Here is a 20164-nt window from a genome sequence, read left to right on the forward strand (position 1 = left end):
CCATTTTGTTATTTTTAGCTTTTAGCTACACTTCTGCTAGTTTTTTTATTGTTTAATTTTTTGGCTGCCTTTTAATACCTTTTGCTTTTAGCTAACCTTTTGCTACTTTTATCCATTATATATTGTTACCGTATGCTAGTACTTATTTCGTCTTATAGCTAGTATTTTGTTCATTTTAGCTTTTAGCTAGTTTTCTGCTTGTTTTAACTTTAATAAGTCTGTTTCAGCTTCTTCAGTAAATTTCATCAATGTCGTCCAGCACTCAGCAATCACGCTACACATTTATTTTTATTACTGTGGTCAAAACATTGCAGTGTCGTTTTTTTACGTGTTTCTGTAGGTTTAGATTATTGCACAAATAAAGACTAGTGAGGATTCCTATCACTTATAATTCTCTGGTGCGTGTCTTTGTACCACCAGTGGTTAAGACATGTTGACGACCAGGGAAGACCTTATTACTACAGCGCTGATGGCTCCAGGTCAGAATGGGAGCTGCCGAAGGTAAGACGCTGAAATAAAAGCTGAAGTTCATCAGAAACATCAAGAAACTTCTCTGGCAGAGCAGCTAAAATCAAACTAACTCACGGCACAAAATGACTGCACGGTTTAAACTTCTTTGCTCTAAATCAATGTGATGAGTTCAGCATTTCTCACAGAACGCACTAATTCAGCATCTAATACCTGTTTTGAATGGACTTTGTTAGATCTGGGAACAAAATGGGTTATTACAGTACTTCTTCATCAGATAGGAACTAAAATCTTTGTGTTTGGGGCTTGTTAGTCAAAACTCATCTGAGAAATAACACCTTATTTAAACATTTGTTTCTCATAAACTCAAGTACATCTAACCCTCAGCACAACAACGTCTCACTGATGAGTTTTTATATTTATTTAAACTTGGGATGAATTTGTGGGAAAGACGAAGGCAGAATCTTATAACAGTGACTACATTTTTAAAGGTTGCGCTATAGTGTTCAACCTATTAATCCTCGCTTGTGTGTCTTGTGATTGTGTTGAATATTTTTTTCCTCACCCAAGTTTATGTTGAAGGGAATGACTTATTGTCCTAACATCTGATTAAAACTGTTTGTAGCGGCATGAAAACCTTGTTTAACAATCTCTCCCAAACCGTTCGAACTTCAACTTCAATTTAGTTTTCTTTCCCACCCCCCTTCAGTATAAACTCTCCCCACCTCAGCCGTCTGGAGACGTGCTGAAGAGTCGCAGTCTGGACAGGAAAAACGTGGATCCCATCGTCTTGACGAAGTGGAGACACAGCACCTACGCTCTGGACTCGAACGAAAAGGTCCAACAGCCACGTTTTATAAAAATATCACTAAACACGAATTTTAATCTGCCCTTTTTATGTCTAACTGCCTGTTGTTTGCCCACGTGTTTAGTATAAATGCAGCTTCTGTCCGTTGTGCTAACCAGCGTGATGTTTGTTGAGTCGGTGTTGTCAGCTGTAGACTCATTCCTTTTCAGCGGCTGTTAAAAACCAGGCGTTTCCGCTCCGGCTCTGCCCGGCCACACCCGTACAAACATAAAGTCAGTAGTCCGCCAGACAGAAACACTCTCCTCGTCTTTAAATCCGAGCACGTTTAATATGCATGACGATAATCTCTCAGCAGGAGCAATCATTTCATCTCTTTGTTTACTCCTAAAGGTGGTATCTCACCAGGACGCAACTAATAAACGTCTCGTCTCAAGAGCATAAGAGCTGCATTTTGACTCGTGCACAGAGCTTTCCTCTGACGACAAACACGCAAGGCCTTTTTCTTCTTGTATAAACGCAGCGCGCTGAATGAGTGTGCTGAAATATGTGGATAAACAAAGTAAAAAAAACGTATATCAGAAGCTAAAATCATCAAAACTGTCCATTGTAGCAAAAACATAACCATAAGGTAAAATGAGCAAAACTGTAGCTAAAAGCTAAAGCTAGCAAAATAATGGACAAAAGCTAAAATTAGAACAATGGTATCTAAAAGCCAAGATGAACAAAACTACATATAAAAGCTATAACGAGCTCAGAGCTTAATTAGCCGTGGTTACAAACATTCTTTTGCAAAACAATTGGTAAAACTGAATTTGTGCAAAACCACGGTTAAAAGGTAAAATTATCAAAACGGTACAAACGGCTGAAAACTTTAACAAAACCAAAGTTACAAGTCACATGTGCCAAAACAATAGCTTCAAGCTAAAGGTAGCAAATCTATAGATAAAAACTAAAATTTCCTGAACCACAGTTGAAACTTAAAACTATAGCTAAATTAAGATTAGCAACAATATAGCTAAAAGCTTAAATTAGCAAAGCAATATCTAAAGACTAAGATAATAAAAACAGCAGCTAAAAACTTAGAGGCTGAACCTCTACTATCTGAAATGAGCATAACCGTAGCTACAAGCTAAAATTTGCAAAACGATAGCTAAAAACTAAAGTTAACATAACTGTAGCTAAAAGCTAAGATAGTAAAACATTAGCTAAAACTAACAGGAGCACAAGAACAAAAAAGAGTGCTCTTGTAGATTTCAGAGGCAGACGTTTATGAAAAATAATGTAATTTTATGGAGATATATTTTAGTTAAGAAACTCAAAGTATAACAAATTTGCTAATTCTAAAAGTTATCAATCAACCTTTATTTATACAGGTAAATCCCATTGAGCCTCGAGGACTCATTTACAAGAGAGACCTGATTTCAACAAAGAAAGATGACAACAATGGACAACAGCAACAACAATAAGCAATTATAAAAACTCATACTACAGTTTTTTTTTTTTTTTTTTTTTAACAAATAGGATGGCTAAAAGGAAAAAGGTAACAAAACCAAAAAAACAGCTAGATTCCAAGACAAATGTATAAAACTAAAAACAGGAACATGTCTGCATTGGACCCTGCCAGGAGTCCAACAGATTCTTAAAGACACTTAGAGAGGTCAAGGTCGAGAGCTTCAAATCTTTTTGTAAGATATTCCAGGAAACAGGAGCAGAGTAGGAGAAGGCCCTTTTGCCTAGTTCAGTCCTCACTGAGGGAACACTGCAGGTAATAATGTCCTGAGAGCGCACTCCGTAGCTGCACTCACGCAGAGACATGTAGGAGGAGATGTATGAAGGCAGCAGACCAGCAGCAGAAAACTATAGTTTTAGCCCAATATAACAGATCGAGGCAAAAGTTTTGATACATGAACGGTAGAACTATCACAGAGTAGGTTAAGTAGTTTGATTACCAAAAAAGCTCACAGAAGAAACAATTAACAGGAAAATAAAAGTGTCATTGCTGAATTGGCATTTTCACAGTTCTAGAAAATCTGGTTAAAATCTGCCTATTTTTCTTTAAAGGTGTAAATTAAATCATGGATGTGGGGGACTAGCGAAGTGGACAACAAAATAATATTCACAGCCAAAACTGGACAAAGTGTCAGCCTCACGGACAGAAACTGGAAGATGGTTCCACAAGAGAGGAGCCTGATAACTGGAAGATCTCCTCCCATTCTGCTTTTGGAAACTCTAGGAACCACGAGTAAACCTGCAGTCTGAGAGCAAAGTGCTCTGTTGGGAAAATATGGAACAATAAGTTCTGTAATATAAGATGGAGCTAGGTTGTTGAGGACTTTGTAGGTTAGACGTAAGATTTTTAATTCAAATCTGAATTTGACAGGGAGCCAATGGAGAGAAGCTAAAACTGGAGCGATATGATCTCTCCCAGTAACTCCAGTTAAGACTCTGGCAGCAGCATTTTGGATCAACTGAAGACTTTTTAAAGACGTATTTGGACACCCAGATATTAAACCACTGAAATAATCCAGTCTAGACGTGACAAATGTATGAACCAGTTTTTCTGTATCACTTTTAAATAAGAAGCTTCTAATTTTATTGATGTTACGCAGGTGGAAGAAGGCGGTTCTAATAATATTTTTTAATGCGGGGGATAAAAGACGTGTCCTGATCAAAAATGACACCAAGATTTTTAACATTAGAGCTGGAGGACAGATTAATGACATCCAAGGACGACGAAAGACTGAAACATTTATTTCTAATATGCTCAGGTCCAAAAACATCCGCACTCCACAAAGTTCTGATCACCGTCCAACAATTTTCAGTCAGGTCATCTGGACAGTTTCTTTTTTTGCTGAAACGTTTCACCTTCCATCCAGAAGGCTTCATCAGTCAAGGAAACACACAACACAAAACCGATTCTTCCCCCAAACAGCTTACTCCGAGGTGGAACAAACCAGTTATGTTGGTGCTAAGATGGTCTCTTTGGCACGCCCCCTCCTCTTGTGCCGGCCCTCTTCCTCATCGACAGTCATGTCAAACTGATTCAAAACAAAAGTGTCCGTGCTCAATAATCCAGGTATACCATCCAACAATTTCAAGTCAGGTCATCTGGACAGTTTCATTTTTGCTGAAACGTTTCACATTCCATCCAGAGGGCTTCATCATTTGTGTGTTTCCTTGACTGATGAAGCCTTCTGGATGGAAGGTGAAACTTTTCAGCAAAAAAATGAAACTGTCCAGATGACCTGACTGAAAATTGTTGTATTGTACACCTGGATTATTGAGCATGGACACTTTTGGTTCTGCTCACCATGCGCACAAACGTAGGGTTATTTTCATAAACTGGCTGTTCAGATGTTCAGATTGCCGCCCCGTGGCTTGTAGGTCGCCATCAGAAGTCGGTTGTTCTTTTTTTGTGTGTGAATTTTGAGACAGCAGCTCGTCTCCAACGGTCGCAGCCCTGTGAGGTACCACCTGAAGTACGAACTGATTGAACCCGGTAATTCAGTTTAATTAGAAGGCTTTAAACATTTTTATATCTGAGGATTTTTCCCAACACGTTGAGTCTCTGAACTCTTTAAAAGTCTCTGAAAACGGCTCCAGCATGAACATCTTGATTCATTTCCACGCTCAGGTACCTCGACACACTCGCTGCGAATTACCATCACGCTGTTCCGCCGTCCCCGTCTTCTTAAATTTGCTCATTAACCGTCTTTTGTGTGCCTTTGTGACTGTTTTTGTGGTATTTTTATTTTTTACCCCATCCCTTTCTCTTCGATAGGAAGCTACTTTGGCCCCAAAGTCCCCCCCTCCTGACTCTGACTCCTGCTGTTCGTCTCCCAAGCCCCCCGCCTCTGTTAGTACTCGCCACTAACCTCACGTTAAAGCTGCGGGGCTGTAGGGCAGCGGTTCCTCCACAGGACTGACAATCCTGGAAACGATCAGATCAGATCCGTCTCAAGCATCAAACGCTCCATCCTGTGCAGGAACCGTTTTGTTTTTGTTAAGGGGTTAACGTAATGTCGTTGCATGGTGGGTTCATGATCCAAAAGGCTGTTTGTGCTTTGTAGTTTATTTACCTGTTTGTTGAATCAACTGTTTTGTGGAGAAAGTAATTTGAAGGTTTCTGGTGGCGTTCGCTGGTTTTTCTTTCACAATGCAGCGATTGCTTGTGTTCATGTGGGTTTGACAGAATCTTTGTGGGACGTGGACCTGCTGAGGTCGTCTTTGATTTATGTGTGCAAGACTGGTTCTGTTGGTTTATTTTAACACCGCCTCTTGCTTTTTCTGCAGCCATCTGAAAAGTGTGGCATCCTGAACGTGACGAAAATCACAGAGAATGGAAAGAAAGTACGGTGAGTGTCAAAATAAAACACTTATTATTAGATGTCCTCATGTTATAACTGTTAGCACAATCATTTGTGTTATAATAACCAATCAACTAGTCCAAGCATTTAATTTAGAAATGTTTGATCAAAGTTAAAAAGTTTGGCTTCTTGACTTGTTAAAACAATCAACTGATCACCTTAAAGGATTTAATGTTTTATACCCAAACCTGCTGGTGTAGACTCTGTCCAACCACAGAATAAAAGTTTGTTTTTTTGGATACATAATCCTGTTTTGTAGTAAATAATTTAAAATTGTGGACACTCTGCAGGAAGAACTGGACGTCTTCGTGGACGGTCCTCCAAGGTTCAATGCTGCTGTTTGCCAAAGGACAAGGAGGTGGGACCAGCTGGGTGAGTGTTATTATTCATCAGGATGAGGTGCATGTTGGGAGAGAAAACCTGTTGCAGCAACATTATTTACAAAGATCTACGAGTTGAAAACGCATCAAGTCTTGGTGGACACTGCGTGAGCAGTAAACTTTAAAGAAAGTGAACAAGTCGGGGACGAAAGGCGGCGTGTCGAGTCTAAAAACGTGTCTGAAGGTCAAGTCTTTAAGAAACAGAAGGGTCCTCAGGAAACACCTTGTTCATGCAAAAGTACCTTCTGTCCGTCAGACCGTTTTATCTTTGGTGGTTTTCATAGGTTCAACTAAAGGCTCCAGCAGACTCGGGCGGACTGCTGTCCGCAGAGGTCCGCGCGTACCGGATTAGACTCCACACGGACACCCTCAAGCCATGTCCATGCAAAGATCAATTTTTACAACCACGTGCACGTACTCTGTGTCGCACAATAAACTGCCCGGCGACGGACTGTTTTGTTTGCGACACCAATGTATGAAATTCCCCTTCGTCATCCCTGATCTGGTTTAATGGCCTTTTCTTTTGTTTTTTTGCCAAGAGGCAAGCGATCTCTTCCTCCCCCTCCGTTGACGCCATGACTGAAATTATGAGAAATGAAGGAACGAGACAATTAAAATCAGGCTAGGCGTGGCTGCGGGAGGGACTGGAGATTTCCTGGTGGTTCGGTCTGATTTGTGGCCTGCGCTAGGCCTGTCGTGATTGATAAACAAATCCGTTAATCACATGATGAATGAAAATTATTGACCTCATTCTCATTTATCGGCTTTATCATTTCTTCATGTCTCTTTCTACTGAAGACACTGGATGACAAAAATCTCAACTCCGGTGTTCTTCACTGACTCCTCCCTTTCTCTTTTCTCTTTAAAATCCATTTTAACCGTCCAAAATCGCGTTTTGGATCGTTAAAAGTAGCTAAGCTGAGAAGCTAAGCTAACAGGCCGACCTCGGGGGGGGGGGGGGGGGGGGAGACTTTGTATTGTCGAAGCTCCAAAATCCACGGTTCAAACTCGTGCCTTCGTGTAAAAAGTTATTTTTCTCTGCAAAAAGAAGTTGAGAACTTGTTTACTGATTATTTTATTCAAAGATTTGTGTGAAAAACGCTATGCTAAAGAGCTCAAACCACACCGAGCGTTCAAACAATATCATTTATCGCAGTCATTTCTGAGACGATTAATCGCCCAGCAAAATTTATCGTGACAGGCCTAGCCAGTGCTCCCTATTTTTTTTTTTTTTAGAACTTTTTATTAACATGTAAACACAGGACACCGCTGCGACTGAGCTGCCAGCTCTTTTAATTTTTTTATTTTTGCGACCTGTCAATCAATCCAGTAGGCGTGTCAGCAAATGACCAATCGGCAAACTCAATTTGTCCCAAAGGTAAACGCCCCTTGCCTGCGGAGCTGCTCTGCAGCCGGTCAGGGTGGATGCTCGAGTATGAAGTCTGCGTATCTCCACGCTGCTCACAGGACGCTTGAGTCTGTTGAAGCCTAAAAGAAGTTGACTCAGATAGTTTCTTTGTGACTGTTGGAAACAAACGGCATAAAAAGCTAATTTGAAAGTTTTTATTTTTTCATTATTATTTCTGTTATGTGCTGCCCCAAACCTGTTCATCAGTTGGATTCTTTAGCCTTTTAGATTTTAACCACTTTAGCACAGAATTAACAAAAACGTTCCTCTAAAAATGAGCAAAAAAGCAGCTAAAGTATAAAAATAAAACTTTGAAAGACCTGAAAGCCTGTATATTATTAACAAGAGAATCGGGCTCTAAATATGAAAACGTGACCGACTGAAGACCTTTGAACAGTTCTGGATTTAATAACACTTTAATTTGAATTAAAATATTGTTTTTCTCATCAGGAGTTCATTAAATGAACATTTTCATGCTTTTATGCAGCAGTATTATGATGCCTCCAGTCAGGATCATCTTTTAGTTGCTTGTGTGAAGTTTGACGAAACATAAACGTTTAAAAAAAAAAAAAGACCTCTGAACCGTTGAAGTAAAATAAGCGCAGTGAACTTGATGTTCTTTTTTTTTTTGCTTGTTCTTTTTTGCTTTTAGATGATGAGAATCCTCCTCGTGTTTCTTGGTTTAAATAAAAAATGTATTGAATGGTTAATTAAGAGCACTTCTGCACTTCACATCCAGTTTTCAGAGAAACAAAACAAGAAGGGGTTGAGCTATTACTTTATAATGATGTTTACTGTGAAAGATGTATTTTTCTGAGTAGCTGTGAGGATGCACGCTCTCCGACTGATCAGCTCACAGATCCCTGGAACTCCTGCTTCTCTTTCCTTGTTAAAATCTTAACTGGCAGCTGAACTCCCAACTTTGACTCTGAACAGGCCCATTATCTCCAGTATTAACACATTGTCCTCTCGTTCAACAGTAGTCTGTTGCACAATAACTCAACCATCTCGTGTGATTATGTGTCTGTTTTCTGTCCAGTTTGGAGGCGGTCAGTCCAAACCAGAGTTCACTGTGGATCTGAAGGGAGGGTCAGTGGACTGGGCCTCGAAAGACAAGTCAAGCAAGAAGCACGTTCTTGAGGTGAGCGAGGGAATCAAATGGATCCTATTCATCTTTTCTTTTGTCTTTTCCCTCTTCTCGGATGCTCAGCAGAATGTCTGCTAGGTTTGATTCAAGCACCAGTAGAGGAAAAAACAACAGACACATAAAGACAATGACAAAAAATCTACATTTATTTGTATTTTCATTCAAATGAGTGATTGGGACACGCTGTTTGTGCGTGAGGACTTTCTGGGTGACTGCTAATCACACAAAGATGTTGTTTCTCCTCCGACCGCAGCTGAAGACTCAGCAGGGCACAGAGCTGCTCATCCAGTCCGATAATGACGGCACGGTCAACGACTGGCTCAAAGCGCTGCAGGACGCCATCATCACACATGTGAGGAGCGACTCTGATTCTGTTTCAGCCCCGTCCAGCTCTGGAGCAGAGGAACGAGTGCAGAAAGAAGAGTTGTTGTGTGAACAAGGGTTTGCAGCTGTTCGATAAGAGCAACAGAGACACTATGTCTGAAACATTTCGTCTTTAAACTGAACAATATCTCTTTAGAAACATGAAAATGTAAGATGAACAGCTCTAAATAGAAATACATTGAGATCCTTCAAAAACGTTGTTTCTTTAATTGATTTTTCTTTTTGGTTTAGCTTATTTTACCTTTGAAGTAAGATTTGGCTACATTTAGCTTCTAGCTATGGGTTTGCTGATTTTAAGTTTTAGCAACTATTAAGCCTATTTTAGCTTTTAGCTACAGCTTTTCATTTTTTTAGATACTGTTTTGCAACATTTAGATTTTAGCTACTTTTTTCTCATTTTTGCTTTAGCTACGGTTTTGTTACATTTAACTTTTAGCTACGGTTTTGTTACATTTAGCCTTTAGCTACTGTTACTCATTTTTATAATAAAGTGATTTGATTTAGTTGGATTTAGCTACAGTTGCATGATTCCTCTTCAGAGGTCAAAGGGCACAGGCACAGACTTTTACAGCCGCTCGTATCTGATCTTCGTCTCTGATCTTCGTCTCTGCGTTTGTGTTTTAGGTCTCTGATTCTGACGACAGCAACGGGGAGGACAAGTCCGATTCCCCTGACCAGGAGAAGCACGACAAGGAGAAGGCCATCAAAGTCTCCAAGAAAAATAAATGTCTGTGTCGTTTTAAATCGTGTTGAATGGATGAAATAGTTATAATGGATGTTTTCAAGAGGAATGAATGTAAAGATACCGTGTGTGTGTATAAGACTGTAAACTGCAGCTTTACAACAAGAAGTGAAAGCTCAAAGTACAAAATCAGCTGCAGGAGTTGTTTGGCTGAGTGCCTCATGTTGTTTTTTCCTGCCCTATAAAACGACCGCTCATCGGTTTCAGTCCAAAACATCCGACATGGCGACCAGAGCGCTGAGACGAGTGGTGAGTAACTCCCTTTTGTCTCATCGTTCCTCTACAGCTATGAAGTCGGCGACCAGCGTGGACGTATCGGACAACAAAAAGACCAAAAAGAAGCTGATGCACTTCCTGACCCGTCGTCCAACGCTGCAGGCCGTCAGAGATAAGGGCTACATTAAAGGTTTCCTTCACACTGGATACTTTAAATCCTCCGTTTGCACCTTTTTATTTCACTTTTTGTCCTATTTAACAGATTCGTAAAGAAGACGCAGATCCATCATATTTTACTGTATATTTTTTGTGTACCGTACTCGCCGCCGTACACGTCACACCGCCGAATGAGTCACATCAGTCCAAAAATGTCTAAGAACGTGGAAAAAAGACAAATAAGTTGCTTTGCTGTATGAGTCACATCTATTATGAGTCACCGCTGACAACCCGGAAACGTGGGCCGGTGTTGTGCCAAAAATCAATTGGCTGCCAAATGGCGGCCGCAGGAGAGTGCACGGGAGGACTTTAACAAGAATTTAACTAGATTAACAATTAAAAACAATTATTTGTTTGCTCTAAATTATAGTAAAGGTGTGTCTCAGTTTAACTTTTCCTTAATAAATGCACTTTAACGGTCAAATCAGCTGCATTTCAAAAATCGATTTTCGGCTGCTGGAGCGCGCATAGAGACGACTCGCTGTGCAGTTCTTCGAAATTTAACAAGAGTAACGCCTAAAAACAATTATTTGTTTGCTCTAATAAAGGTGTGTCTCAGATAAACTTTTACTTAATAAATGCACTTTGATGGTCAAATCAGCTGCATTTCGCCTGGTCGGTGCGGCGAGATGCAGCTGATTTCAAGTTTGCTCCAGGAGTTCTGGAGCAAGACCTGTATGGCAAGCCAAGTGTCTCATTAATAGTCACTTTTATCTATTAACGAGACACTTGGCTTGCCATATTACTCGAGGGCCCTCTAGTGGCTGAAAATGGTAGTGTTCAATATTTTCCATGTCAGAATGAATGAAATTGGCAAATCTCAACCAAAAATTGGATTATAAATAAGAAAAAAAGTAAATTAGTCACTTCTCTGTTTAAGTCGCAGGACTTGCACATTTATGCAAAAAGCTGCGACTTATACAGCAAAAAATATGGTAATTTTGTTCCGAGCAAACAGATTCATTACTTACCATCATTTTCCTCCTTGATGCGTTTTAACTTGGCATCATTTTATTCTTTGCTAAGTTTATCAAAACTAAAAAAATAATAATAATTCCCCACATTATTAATTACAGATTTATACTTAACAGCCATGTTTTCCCCTAATGTCTTTGTGTAAAACTGTCTTTAAGATAAATTAAAGATCTTATCATAAAACTTTTCCAAACTCTCGACCATTGTTTTTGTTTAACTGTTGTTTAATTCTGTCTTCAGATCAGGTGTTTGGCTCCAGCCTGTCCAGTCTGTGTCAGCAGGAGAACACCACGGTACCGATCTTCGTGAAGTTGTGTATCGACCACGTGGAGAGCAACGGTGAGTCATTAACGGACGCGACTCTAAACGTTCCAGTAGTTTCTGTTTGCCTGCGTGTTGTGGATAAAGGCTTGGCCTCCTGACTGAGAGCAGCTGAAGAGTTTATTGAAGCGGTCGTTGACTCCTGCAGGTCTGAACGTCGATGGGCTGTACAGAGTTAGCGGAAACTTGGCTATCATACAAAAACTACGATTTGCTGTTAATCACGGTAAGCTACTTCCCTAAAAACAAAATTCTACCAGTTAGGAGGAAAATAATAACACGGACCTGCTAGAACATTAGCACTTAAGTAAAGTTCTTCTGAAGGTGTTTTGGTGTGGTGTGAAGCTAAAAGTTTCTGTTTGTCCAGATGAGAAGGTGAACCTTGCAGACGGGAAGTGGGAGGACATCCACGTGACCACTGGAGCTTTAAAGATGTTTTTCAGAGAGCTGCCGGAGCCGCTCTTCACCTACGCCATGTTCAACGACTTCGTCAGCGCCATCAGTACGTCCCACGTGCAGCTCAGCCTCTTGCTCGGGTTTTCACTCACTCTGACCTGAATATACCGTCAGGTTCACGAGAAGAAGCTTCACGGCTGCAAAACCCAGACACAGTTTAATTTGGGAACATAAAACAAAGTCTGTCGTATGACACATCAATTAACATCCTCATCACAAATAAGAAGTGTTTTGCTGCAGCAGACCTGACCTCTTGTGCTCCGTGTTAATTTTATTTTTAACCTTTTTTTCATCCTTTTGGATTTCTATAATTAGAATCAATTGTTTTTCTTTTGGCTGCTCCCTTTTTGGTCTCCACAGTGAGCATAGTCGTATGAAAGATTTGGAAATTGCTTGATGCCCCCCACTGATACAACCTGAGCCCGAGGATCACAAGACCGCGCCCTCTGACCCCTGAGCTACCGCAGCCGCCATGTTTAGAATCAGTAACTTGAAAACTGCTGCGTCTTAAAAGCAGCAGAGTAATCTACAAAGACGAGAGGCTTTCATAAAGCAGCCTGATGATTCAGAGCCAAACGTTACTTTATTAATGATTTATATCAGTGCTGCTCTGATTGGTCTGCGATTGGTGTCGCACATTTTACTGTAGCCTACTGTGCCCACGGCAGGTTCAATCAGCTGTAAAACAACCGGAGCAAACTTTACACTAAAGAGAAACTCACCACACACTGTCCTGATTGATAAACTGATATTTTCATGAGAAGCAATCTGACAAACTGTTAATTTGAACTTTTAGCTGGCGGGAACAAATCAAAAATATTAAATCAGAAGTAGGTTTTTCTTGTTTTGTTTGTTATAACACGGCTGCTTGCGTGGAGTCATGTCTAGGTCTGTCACGATAACAAATTTTGCTGGGCGATTAATTGTCTCAGAAATTATTGCGATAAACGATAATATTTGAAATTTGACAATAATTCGTAATTATTGTCAAATTTAAGAAGAAAGATTGGTTAATTTGTTTTGGGTGTAGTGCATTTTTTTGACCACCGGATGGCAGTATAAGACTTTGAACCGAAGGATGGATAGTGAGGGAGCGAGCAGCGTGTCTCTTTAAGAAAAATGAGAGGGAGGCCTCTTGACAAGACATGGGCTGTCTCTCAACTTTTTACACGAAGGCACGGGTTTCATCCATGAGTTTTTGGAGCTTCGTCAAGACAAAGGTTTTTTCCCGAGGTCGGCATGTTAGCTTAGCTCGTAGCTTAGCTGCTTTTAATGATCCAAAAACGCGATTTTGGATCGTTAAAATGGATTTTAAAGAGAAAGGGAGGGGTCAGTGAAGAGCACCGGAGTTGAGCCTTTTGTCATCCAGTGCCTTCAGTAGAAAGAGAGACATGAAGAAAGATAAAGCTGATAAATGAAAATGAGGTTGATCATTTTAATTCATCATGCGATTAATTGATTTATTGTATATCACGACAGGCCTACTTATATCAGTATAGCAGGCAGTTTAACACTGTGGCTCAGGACAGATTTGCATTCAGATTATTTAATTTATGCAGATTAAAAGGGTCCAAACCTCCTCCAAAGGTGGTCCAAGTCACATTTAACCCCATCTGGATGCAGTTAGACAATCCAGAAGGATGTCAGCTCTATGTCTGGACTGTCACTGCCCGTTATCTTATGTAGTATTTGAGATGTACTTATTTGTCAAAAAAGTAAAAAAAACAAACCCTACTTCTGTATTTTTATCATCTATATATACCATCATCTCTTCCATGTCTACCTCCTAAATTATTTTATTTATAAACTGTTTTTATTTTGAATTTTGTCGTAATCTTTCTCAAAAGATTTGGCAGCACGATGGCTCAGCGGTTAGCACTGTTGTCTCACAGCAAGAAGGTCCTGGGTTCAATCCCCGGTTGGACCAGTGGTCTTTCTGGGTGGAGTTTGCATGTTCTTCTCGTGCATGCGTGGGTTTTCTCCAGGTACTCCGGTTTCCTCCCACAGACCAAAAATATGCATGTTAGGCTGCTTCAGACCTCCCTTGCAGAAAAGATCTGCGAAGGGATTTGCTTGGTTAAATAAAGGTTAATAAATAAATAAAAGATGGACATGCACCTATGAGCATAGAAGCTCAGCCTTTATCAGCGTAAGATGGTGGTTGTGTCATTAATGGATCCTTCTCTGCAGAGATTCTGGACTACAGACAGCGAGTGCTCTCCATTAAAGAACTGGTCAAACAGCTGCCCAAACCCAACCACGACACCATGCAGGCGCTCTTCAAACACCTCAGAAAGTAAGAAATCACACGGATGTTATTTCATCACACTTCCTTTTACCCGTCAAAACAAAATGGATAATATGTGGCTCGTCGTGTTGTTCTTTCAGAGTCGTTGAGCACGGGGAGGAGAACCGAATGACCACTCAGAGCGTAGCCATCGTGTTCGGCCCCACGCTGCTGCGGCCCGAAACGGAGTCCTTCAACATGGCTTTCAACATGGTTTATCAGAACCAGATCGTGGAGCTTATACTGCTGGAGTATGAGAACATTTTTAGCAGGTAGACACAGGAGGAAAGAGCTTTTTCTTTTTTTTTAGTTTTGTTATCCGTATGCAGAGCTCCTCCTCATCCACCACGGTCCTGAAAAAATAAAAACGCATCCTGGCCCGGCTCGGCTCTTCATCTGAAGCCAACTTATTTACTGATCGTTTGCTTTTCGGACAACACCCGGAGCAAATGTCTCCTGAGCTGAAACGTCCAACAGTTGACCAAAAACTTTGACTCTCTACACTAAGCTTAATACTTTGTTCTGCTTGTGCCACTTTACTGCAAACGTTCTTCCTGTCCTGACTGGATAAACATGTGGATTATATGTTATAAACATGTGGGACAATCAGCTGCCGAACAGATGGGGAGTAAAGGAGCAGCAGAGTCCAGCCTGCTGAACGGGACCTGCACGAACTGTACTGTAAATCTTATAGTCTCTCCTGTATGAGTCGCACCTGGGAGGAAATCAAACGGCTCCGTTATCTTCAGGCTAAATTAAAGGTGAGCTAAAGCTAGAACAATGTGGGGGGGGGGGGGGGTGTTTGTCCTTTTTTTTTACAGTTTTATTTTAAACGTTCGTCTCGAGTCTGCTTCTCATCTGTATTTTTGTTTCTGAGAAACAAGATGGAGGCTCTGTGAACGCCTGAGAGTTCGTCGTCTCTGTATTATTTCTGCACGCCACCTTCTCAGTTTGACTCGTAGAACAAATCGTCTCGCAGCGCCGGTGCGAGCGACACGGCAGTACTCGCGTGCGTCTTCACGACTAACCGATGGCAGAATATTTTGGCGGACAGCCTCTGAACTGTACAGTGTTTGTGCGTGAGGGTGGAGCAGACGGATGGATGGACTTACTGACAAAATGTTGTACAAATGGTAAATATGAGTTTGTATGCCTTGAGTGTTCAAAATGAAACACGAGGGAGAGATCACTATGTTGTAACATGTGAGGAATAAAATTGTGAACTGGGGGAGGTTTACATGTGAGCTGAGATGGCTTTATCAAACTGGAATAAATAATTCTAATAAGAGTAATAATTAAGCAGTTATTTGTTTTCTTTACGTTTCATCATACGTTTTATTAAAATTAAATGTTTTTGTGCGTGTGTGCCCAAAAGTCTTACATCATCAACATCTAGAAGAAACATTTTTATAACGTGTCTGAGGTGATTACTAATTTAGCATCTAATAAGTTCTGGAAGACGACACCCTTAGAAATGATTAAATGTGACGTTTCACCAGAAAGTCCTCTCTCTCCATCTCAGGTGGTTTTCTTCATCGGTTTATTTACTGGTATTTAGGAGACCTGCTGGTTTCTTTCAAGACAACTTTTTATCAGACTGGTGCAGAAAACCATCTCCAGCAAAGTATTTATTTTATTTTCTCTAGGATCAGCTTGTGAAGTGCAAGGAAGAGGCCTACACAGGTGTGATGGTTTTCAAAATAAAATACCCTGCACACTAATGTATATGAAATGTACATAAAGAAAATGTACTTATTTAATTTTATTATCATTTTTGTGCAGCCTGGTACAAATCAATCCAAACTGGTTCTTGGCTTGGCGATTGAGGACACCAGACAAACTACTAGTTTTTCAGACTTTACTCTTAAGAGAAAATAAACTTAAATTAAGGTCTGTGTCTAAGAATCACACTGTTGTAAGTTGTGTTTAGAAATGTCTGTGGGTAGAGCTGTTGCCTCTCAGTGAGAAGGTTGCCAGATCAAATCCCAGCCGGGGTCCTTTCTGGCTGGAGTTTGCATGTTCTCTCTGTGCATGTGTGGGTTTTCTTCCACTCCGGTTTCCTCCCACAGACCAAAAACATGCATGTTAGACTGATTGGTAACTAAATTGTCCCTAGGTGAGAGAGAGAGTGAATGGCTGTTTGTTTCTACGTGTCCCTGTGATGGACTGGAGACCTGTCCAGGATGTCCCCCGCCTCTCACACTGACTGCTGGACATGGGCAGTGACCCCTGCAGAAAAGGAAGAAGCAGTAAAGATAATGGGGATGGATTAATATAAATGGTAGAAATATCAACTAAAGACAAGTGTCAATATTTCTACTGCTAAACTCTTAATCACAACCAGATTAATTTTGAATAAAGCTGTCTGAATATAATTGATGCTTTGTGCTGCTCTTGTGCTTTGACAAGCAAGAAAATTGTCAAATCTTTTACATTTCATTAATGTGTCTTCAGAATTCTGTTCTCTTGTAATTGTAGGGCCGAGCGCTCCGTCTGATTTCAGGTACACACTGTTCTGTGTCATTTTGATTCAGAGTTTTTACATTTTTTTCTGTAATGAACTGTCCAAAAGTATTTTTATTTTGCATTTCTAAGAATTGTTCTAAATATGTTTTTTTTGTGGAGATTGCAGCAGTGTAGGGACCTGCCTGATGAAGGCTGGAGGTTTTCACTGAAGTGATTTTGATTTGCAATCACTAAAAATCTAGATTTGAGTTCATTTTGATCACGTAGACCACTTAAAAAAAAAAAAAAGAGTTTACACTCCTGGAGCTTCAATTTTACATGGAAGAAGTGGACTGTGCTGCTGATGAGCAACGCAAACAATCCAAGTCCTACAAATGCTTTGATTTTTTTAAATTCCAAATTATGAGTATATATATTAATTGAGGGGCAGCAAATATTTACATTTACAAGTATATATTATGTAAAAATCGAGTTTTGTTAATTTCTACTTTCAAAATCTAATCGTTAAACCCATAGTATAAAAATCAGCTGTTTATGGTGATACTTTTATTATTTTGACTAGTTTTTTTTTTTAAAGATAAAGCAAAAGCATATTTATATATTTCTTTCATTTGGATGAAAAAGTAAGTCAATTTGGAAGGGTTGTCAATTCAAGATATATAAATGTGTTAGTCTATAACCTTTAGCTAGACTAAGCAAATGCAAACAGTTTGTGACATTTTGCTTCATGTATTTTATTATAAACATTTACTGAAGACAAACCACCCGTGCATCTCTAACCTAAATCTACAGTTGGCTTAGAAGATTTAAAAGACTTCCGGGATTTACTAAAATCAGCCAATCAACATTGGTGTTGGTAGTTGCCTAGCAACAACACAACCAATCACAGCAAGGACTTGCTTCCCTCTCTGCTCTAGGACGCTCGTGAGAACCGTTGTAGCTAACGTTACGTAACGCTAGCCTAGCATCTTGTCAATACTATTATTTCCAAAAAAACAAATAAAAAAAACTTTATAAAGACTATTTATGGAAATTTAATAATATGTGAAACATACTGAAATTATAAATTCCAAACTTTGTTGCGTTTATAACGGCTGCGAGCGAAAGTTAACCGAATTATGCTTTTTTTATTTTTATTTTTTTATCAAAGACGCCATATTTATTCCTGTTGAACTGGAGGTGAGTATTTAATTTTCTGCTAATGTATGTTACTGGAAAAACGGAAGTTTACTTTTAAACAGACGTTTCCATCGGGTTAAAAATTGAGGAAAGTAAGGCCATTTATTTTGTGAAGTATTAAGTGTTTTTTAAAAAAGCTAATCACTATTTTTAGTGAACTTTTTGAAGGTTAAGTCGGTCTGAGCACCCTAAAAAGCGCAGCACAGGCAAACAAAAATCTTTGCAATGCAAATGCCTGAAAATGTGGCAGGACTGCGGCTCATGGATTTTAATGAGATCTTTGGTGTCTGGTCAGGGTTAAACCATGATAATAAATTCTTTTCTCAGAGAATACAAAGCATTTGCAGAGGGTAAAGGTCATTTTTTATTCAGCTGTGTACAAACTTGTGTACGCAGAAATTTTCTTTTTTTAGTCACGTATCCGCTGGGAGTTTATATGAGCGTTTATATTCTTACATCATTCTTGATATGAGATAAAAAACAAAATAATCGAATTCACTTGTCTATCAGTTTTCCACAACACAGTTATCTCCAACCAAAAATGGCTGTTTGACGTCAAGTGACGGATGACGTCACGCCGACTTCAAGAATATTTTTAAGCCGTAAAAAATACCAGTACCAATACCTTTCTTTAGATATCAGAATCTGACATTCACAGCAGTGTGCCCTGGATAAGCGATATGAATATGCAACAAATGACCAACTGGCTTATATTCAGTGGAAAAGTGTGTCTTGATACAGAATACAGTTATGGCTGAGACTTTTGGGGAATAACTTGAGAAAAAGGAAAAAATGGAGACATTTATTTGTTGTATTCTCACATAATTTTGTGTTTGTGACTAGCGAGTCTTTAAAAACCACAGTATGTTTTTGCAAAATTGTTCTCTAGGTTGTACACATTACTTTGTTGCCCTTCTCCACCCCTAAAATTCAAGCAGCGTGTGAGCCTCTGTGATTGACGCAAGGAAACTGAGAAGCACCGGGATCATTTCGAGACATTTTGGAGACTTGGGTTTGCCGTTTGCTGCCCAGTGTCCAACAGATGCAGCTCAGTGACGCTAAATTCTTTGTTTATGATAAATGTGCAAAATGTGACTAAAGTTAACATCCTCAGTAGTTTGCAGCCAACTTTTTAAGTGGACCAAGAATACCAAAGTTCATGCTCATTAATCCAGGTATAAATCCCACAATGTTCAGTCAGGTTATCTGGACGGTTTCGTTTGTTGCTTAGACATTTCGTCCTTCATCCGAAGGACTTCTTCAGTCTGAGGAGCCCACCAAACCAAACTGAATCCTACAAACAGCACACTCCCAGAGTGGATAAAAAAAACAGTTTGCTGGTGGTAAGATGGCCTCCGGGGCCCACCCTCACCCCTGTCATCTCCTCTAAAGGCAACCATGCCAACGTGGTTCAAAACACCAAAGTTCATACTCTTTAATCCAGGTTTAAATCCCACAATGTTCACTCAGGTCATCTGGATGGTTTCTGTTTTTTTCCACTCTAGGATTTAGCCATTTGTGGGATTCAGTTTGGTTTGGTGGGCTCCTCAGACTGAAGATGGACCAAGAATAGTTTTGTCTTTTAAATTGTTCCCAAATACTTCAAAAATTCTACCTTTTGGATAAATGAATTGGAATTGGCAGAACCCTGTTACATAACCGATGACGTAGAGTCTAAAGAGAGCAATGTGTCAAGGTAGAAATCCGAACATTTACTTTAAGCAGTAAATCAGAATGAATCTAACAGAGCCTTGAGCGGCTCAATTCTAGAACGTTGAGGTGCCAAATAACAGCAGCGTAACTGGAGAGACTTTAAAGTGGCATGCTCGATCGCTTCACGTCCGCTTGATCATTTCTGGAAGAAAAAAACAAATAAAAACGTGGACAACAAACGCGTGTCAAGCGTGTCTCGAGGCTGCTATTGCTGCTAATTAATCCCAACCAAGTGAATAGTATTAACACTTAATTATTTTATAAAAAAATGGACGACACTAAATAAAAAAAGTATTCTGATGGTGGGAAGAAACAAATAGGTGAATCTGTGTTGGGATAATTATATAAGTGGGAAAATAAGAAATATATTTAAACTTATTGTTGCCTGTCCAAAAAAGTTCAATCTGGTCCTCTGGACATTCAAAAAAACAAAAAACAAAACAAAGCAAAAAAATATAGAAACATTTCGTCTCTCATCCAAGAGACTTCCTCAGTCTGAGGTGCTGTATTCAGCTCAGTCTCTTAAATAGCACCATCTCAGACTGGATCAACCAGTTTTGCTGCTGACAACCAAAACCAGCTGATCACATGCTCAAGAAGGACCATCAGCCTAACAATGGATCATTAGCAC

The 20164-nt window shown here is 39.8% G+C and overlaps 1 protein-coding gene across 4 annotated transcripts in view; it reads left to right on the forward strand.

Moving 5' to 3' along the window:
• The window catches only part of LOC119415247 (rho GTPase-activating protein 12), a 65067-nt gene extending 49611 nt beyond the window's left edge, over positions 1-15456 (forward strand). For 3 of the 4 annotated variants that reach the window (XM_037682413.1, XM_037682414.1, XM_037682416.1), the window contains 13 exons: positions 421-501; positions 1178-1306; positions 5570-5631; positions 5934-6015; positions 8471-8572; positions 8832-8930; positions 9587-9689; positions 9991-10110; positions 11352-11450; positions 11581-11658; positions 11800-11934; positions 14079-14184; positions 14277-15456. In XM_037682413.1, the coding sequence (XP_037538341.1) occupies positions 421-501; positions 1178-1306; positions 5570-5631; positions 5934-6015; positions 8471-8572; positions 8832-8930; positions 9587-9689; positions 9991-10110; positions 11352-11450; positions 11581-11658; positions 11800-11934; positions 14079-14184; positions 14277-14451 (1371 nt within the window). In that variant the 3' untranslated portion in view covers positions 14452-15456. The remainder of the gene's footprint in view (positions 1-420; positions 502-1177; positions 1307-5569; positions 5632-5933; positions 6016-8470; positions 8573-8831; positions 8931-9586; positions 9690-9990; positions 10111-11351; positions 11451-11580; positions 11659-11799; positions 11935-14078; positions 14185-14276) is intronic. The other variant, XM_037682415.1, reaches the window with a different exon arrangement.
• The last annotated feature ends 4708 nt before the right edge of the window (positions 15457-20164 follow it).

The sequence above is a fragment of the Nematolebias whitei genome, chromosome 9 (genome assembly GCF_014905685.2).
Source record: "Nematolebias whitei isolate Nwh7 chromosome 9, NemWhi1, whole genome shotgun sequence".
NCBI classification, from domain to species: domain Eukaryota; kingdom Metazoa; phylum Chordata; class Actinopteri; order Cyprinodontiformes; family Rivulidae; genus Nematolebias; species Nematolebias whitei.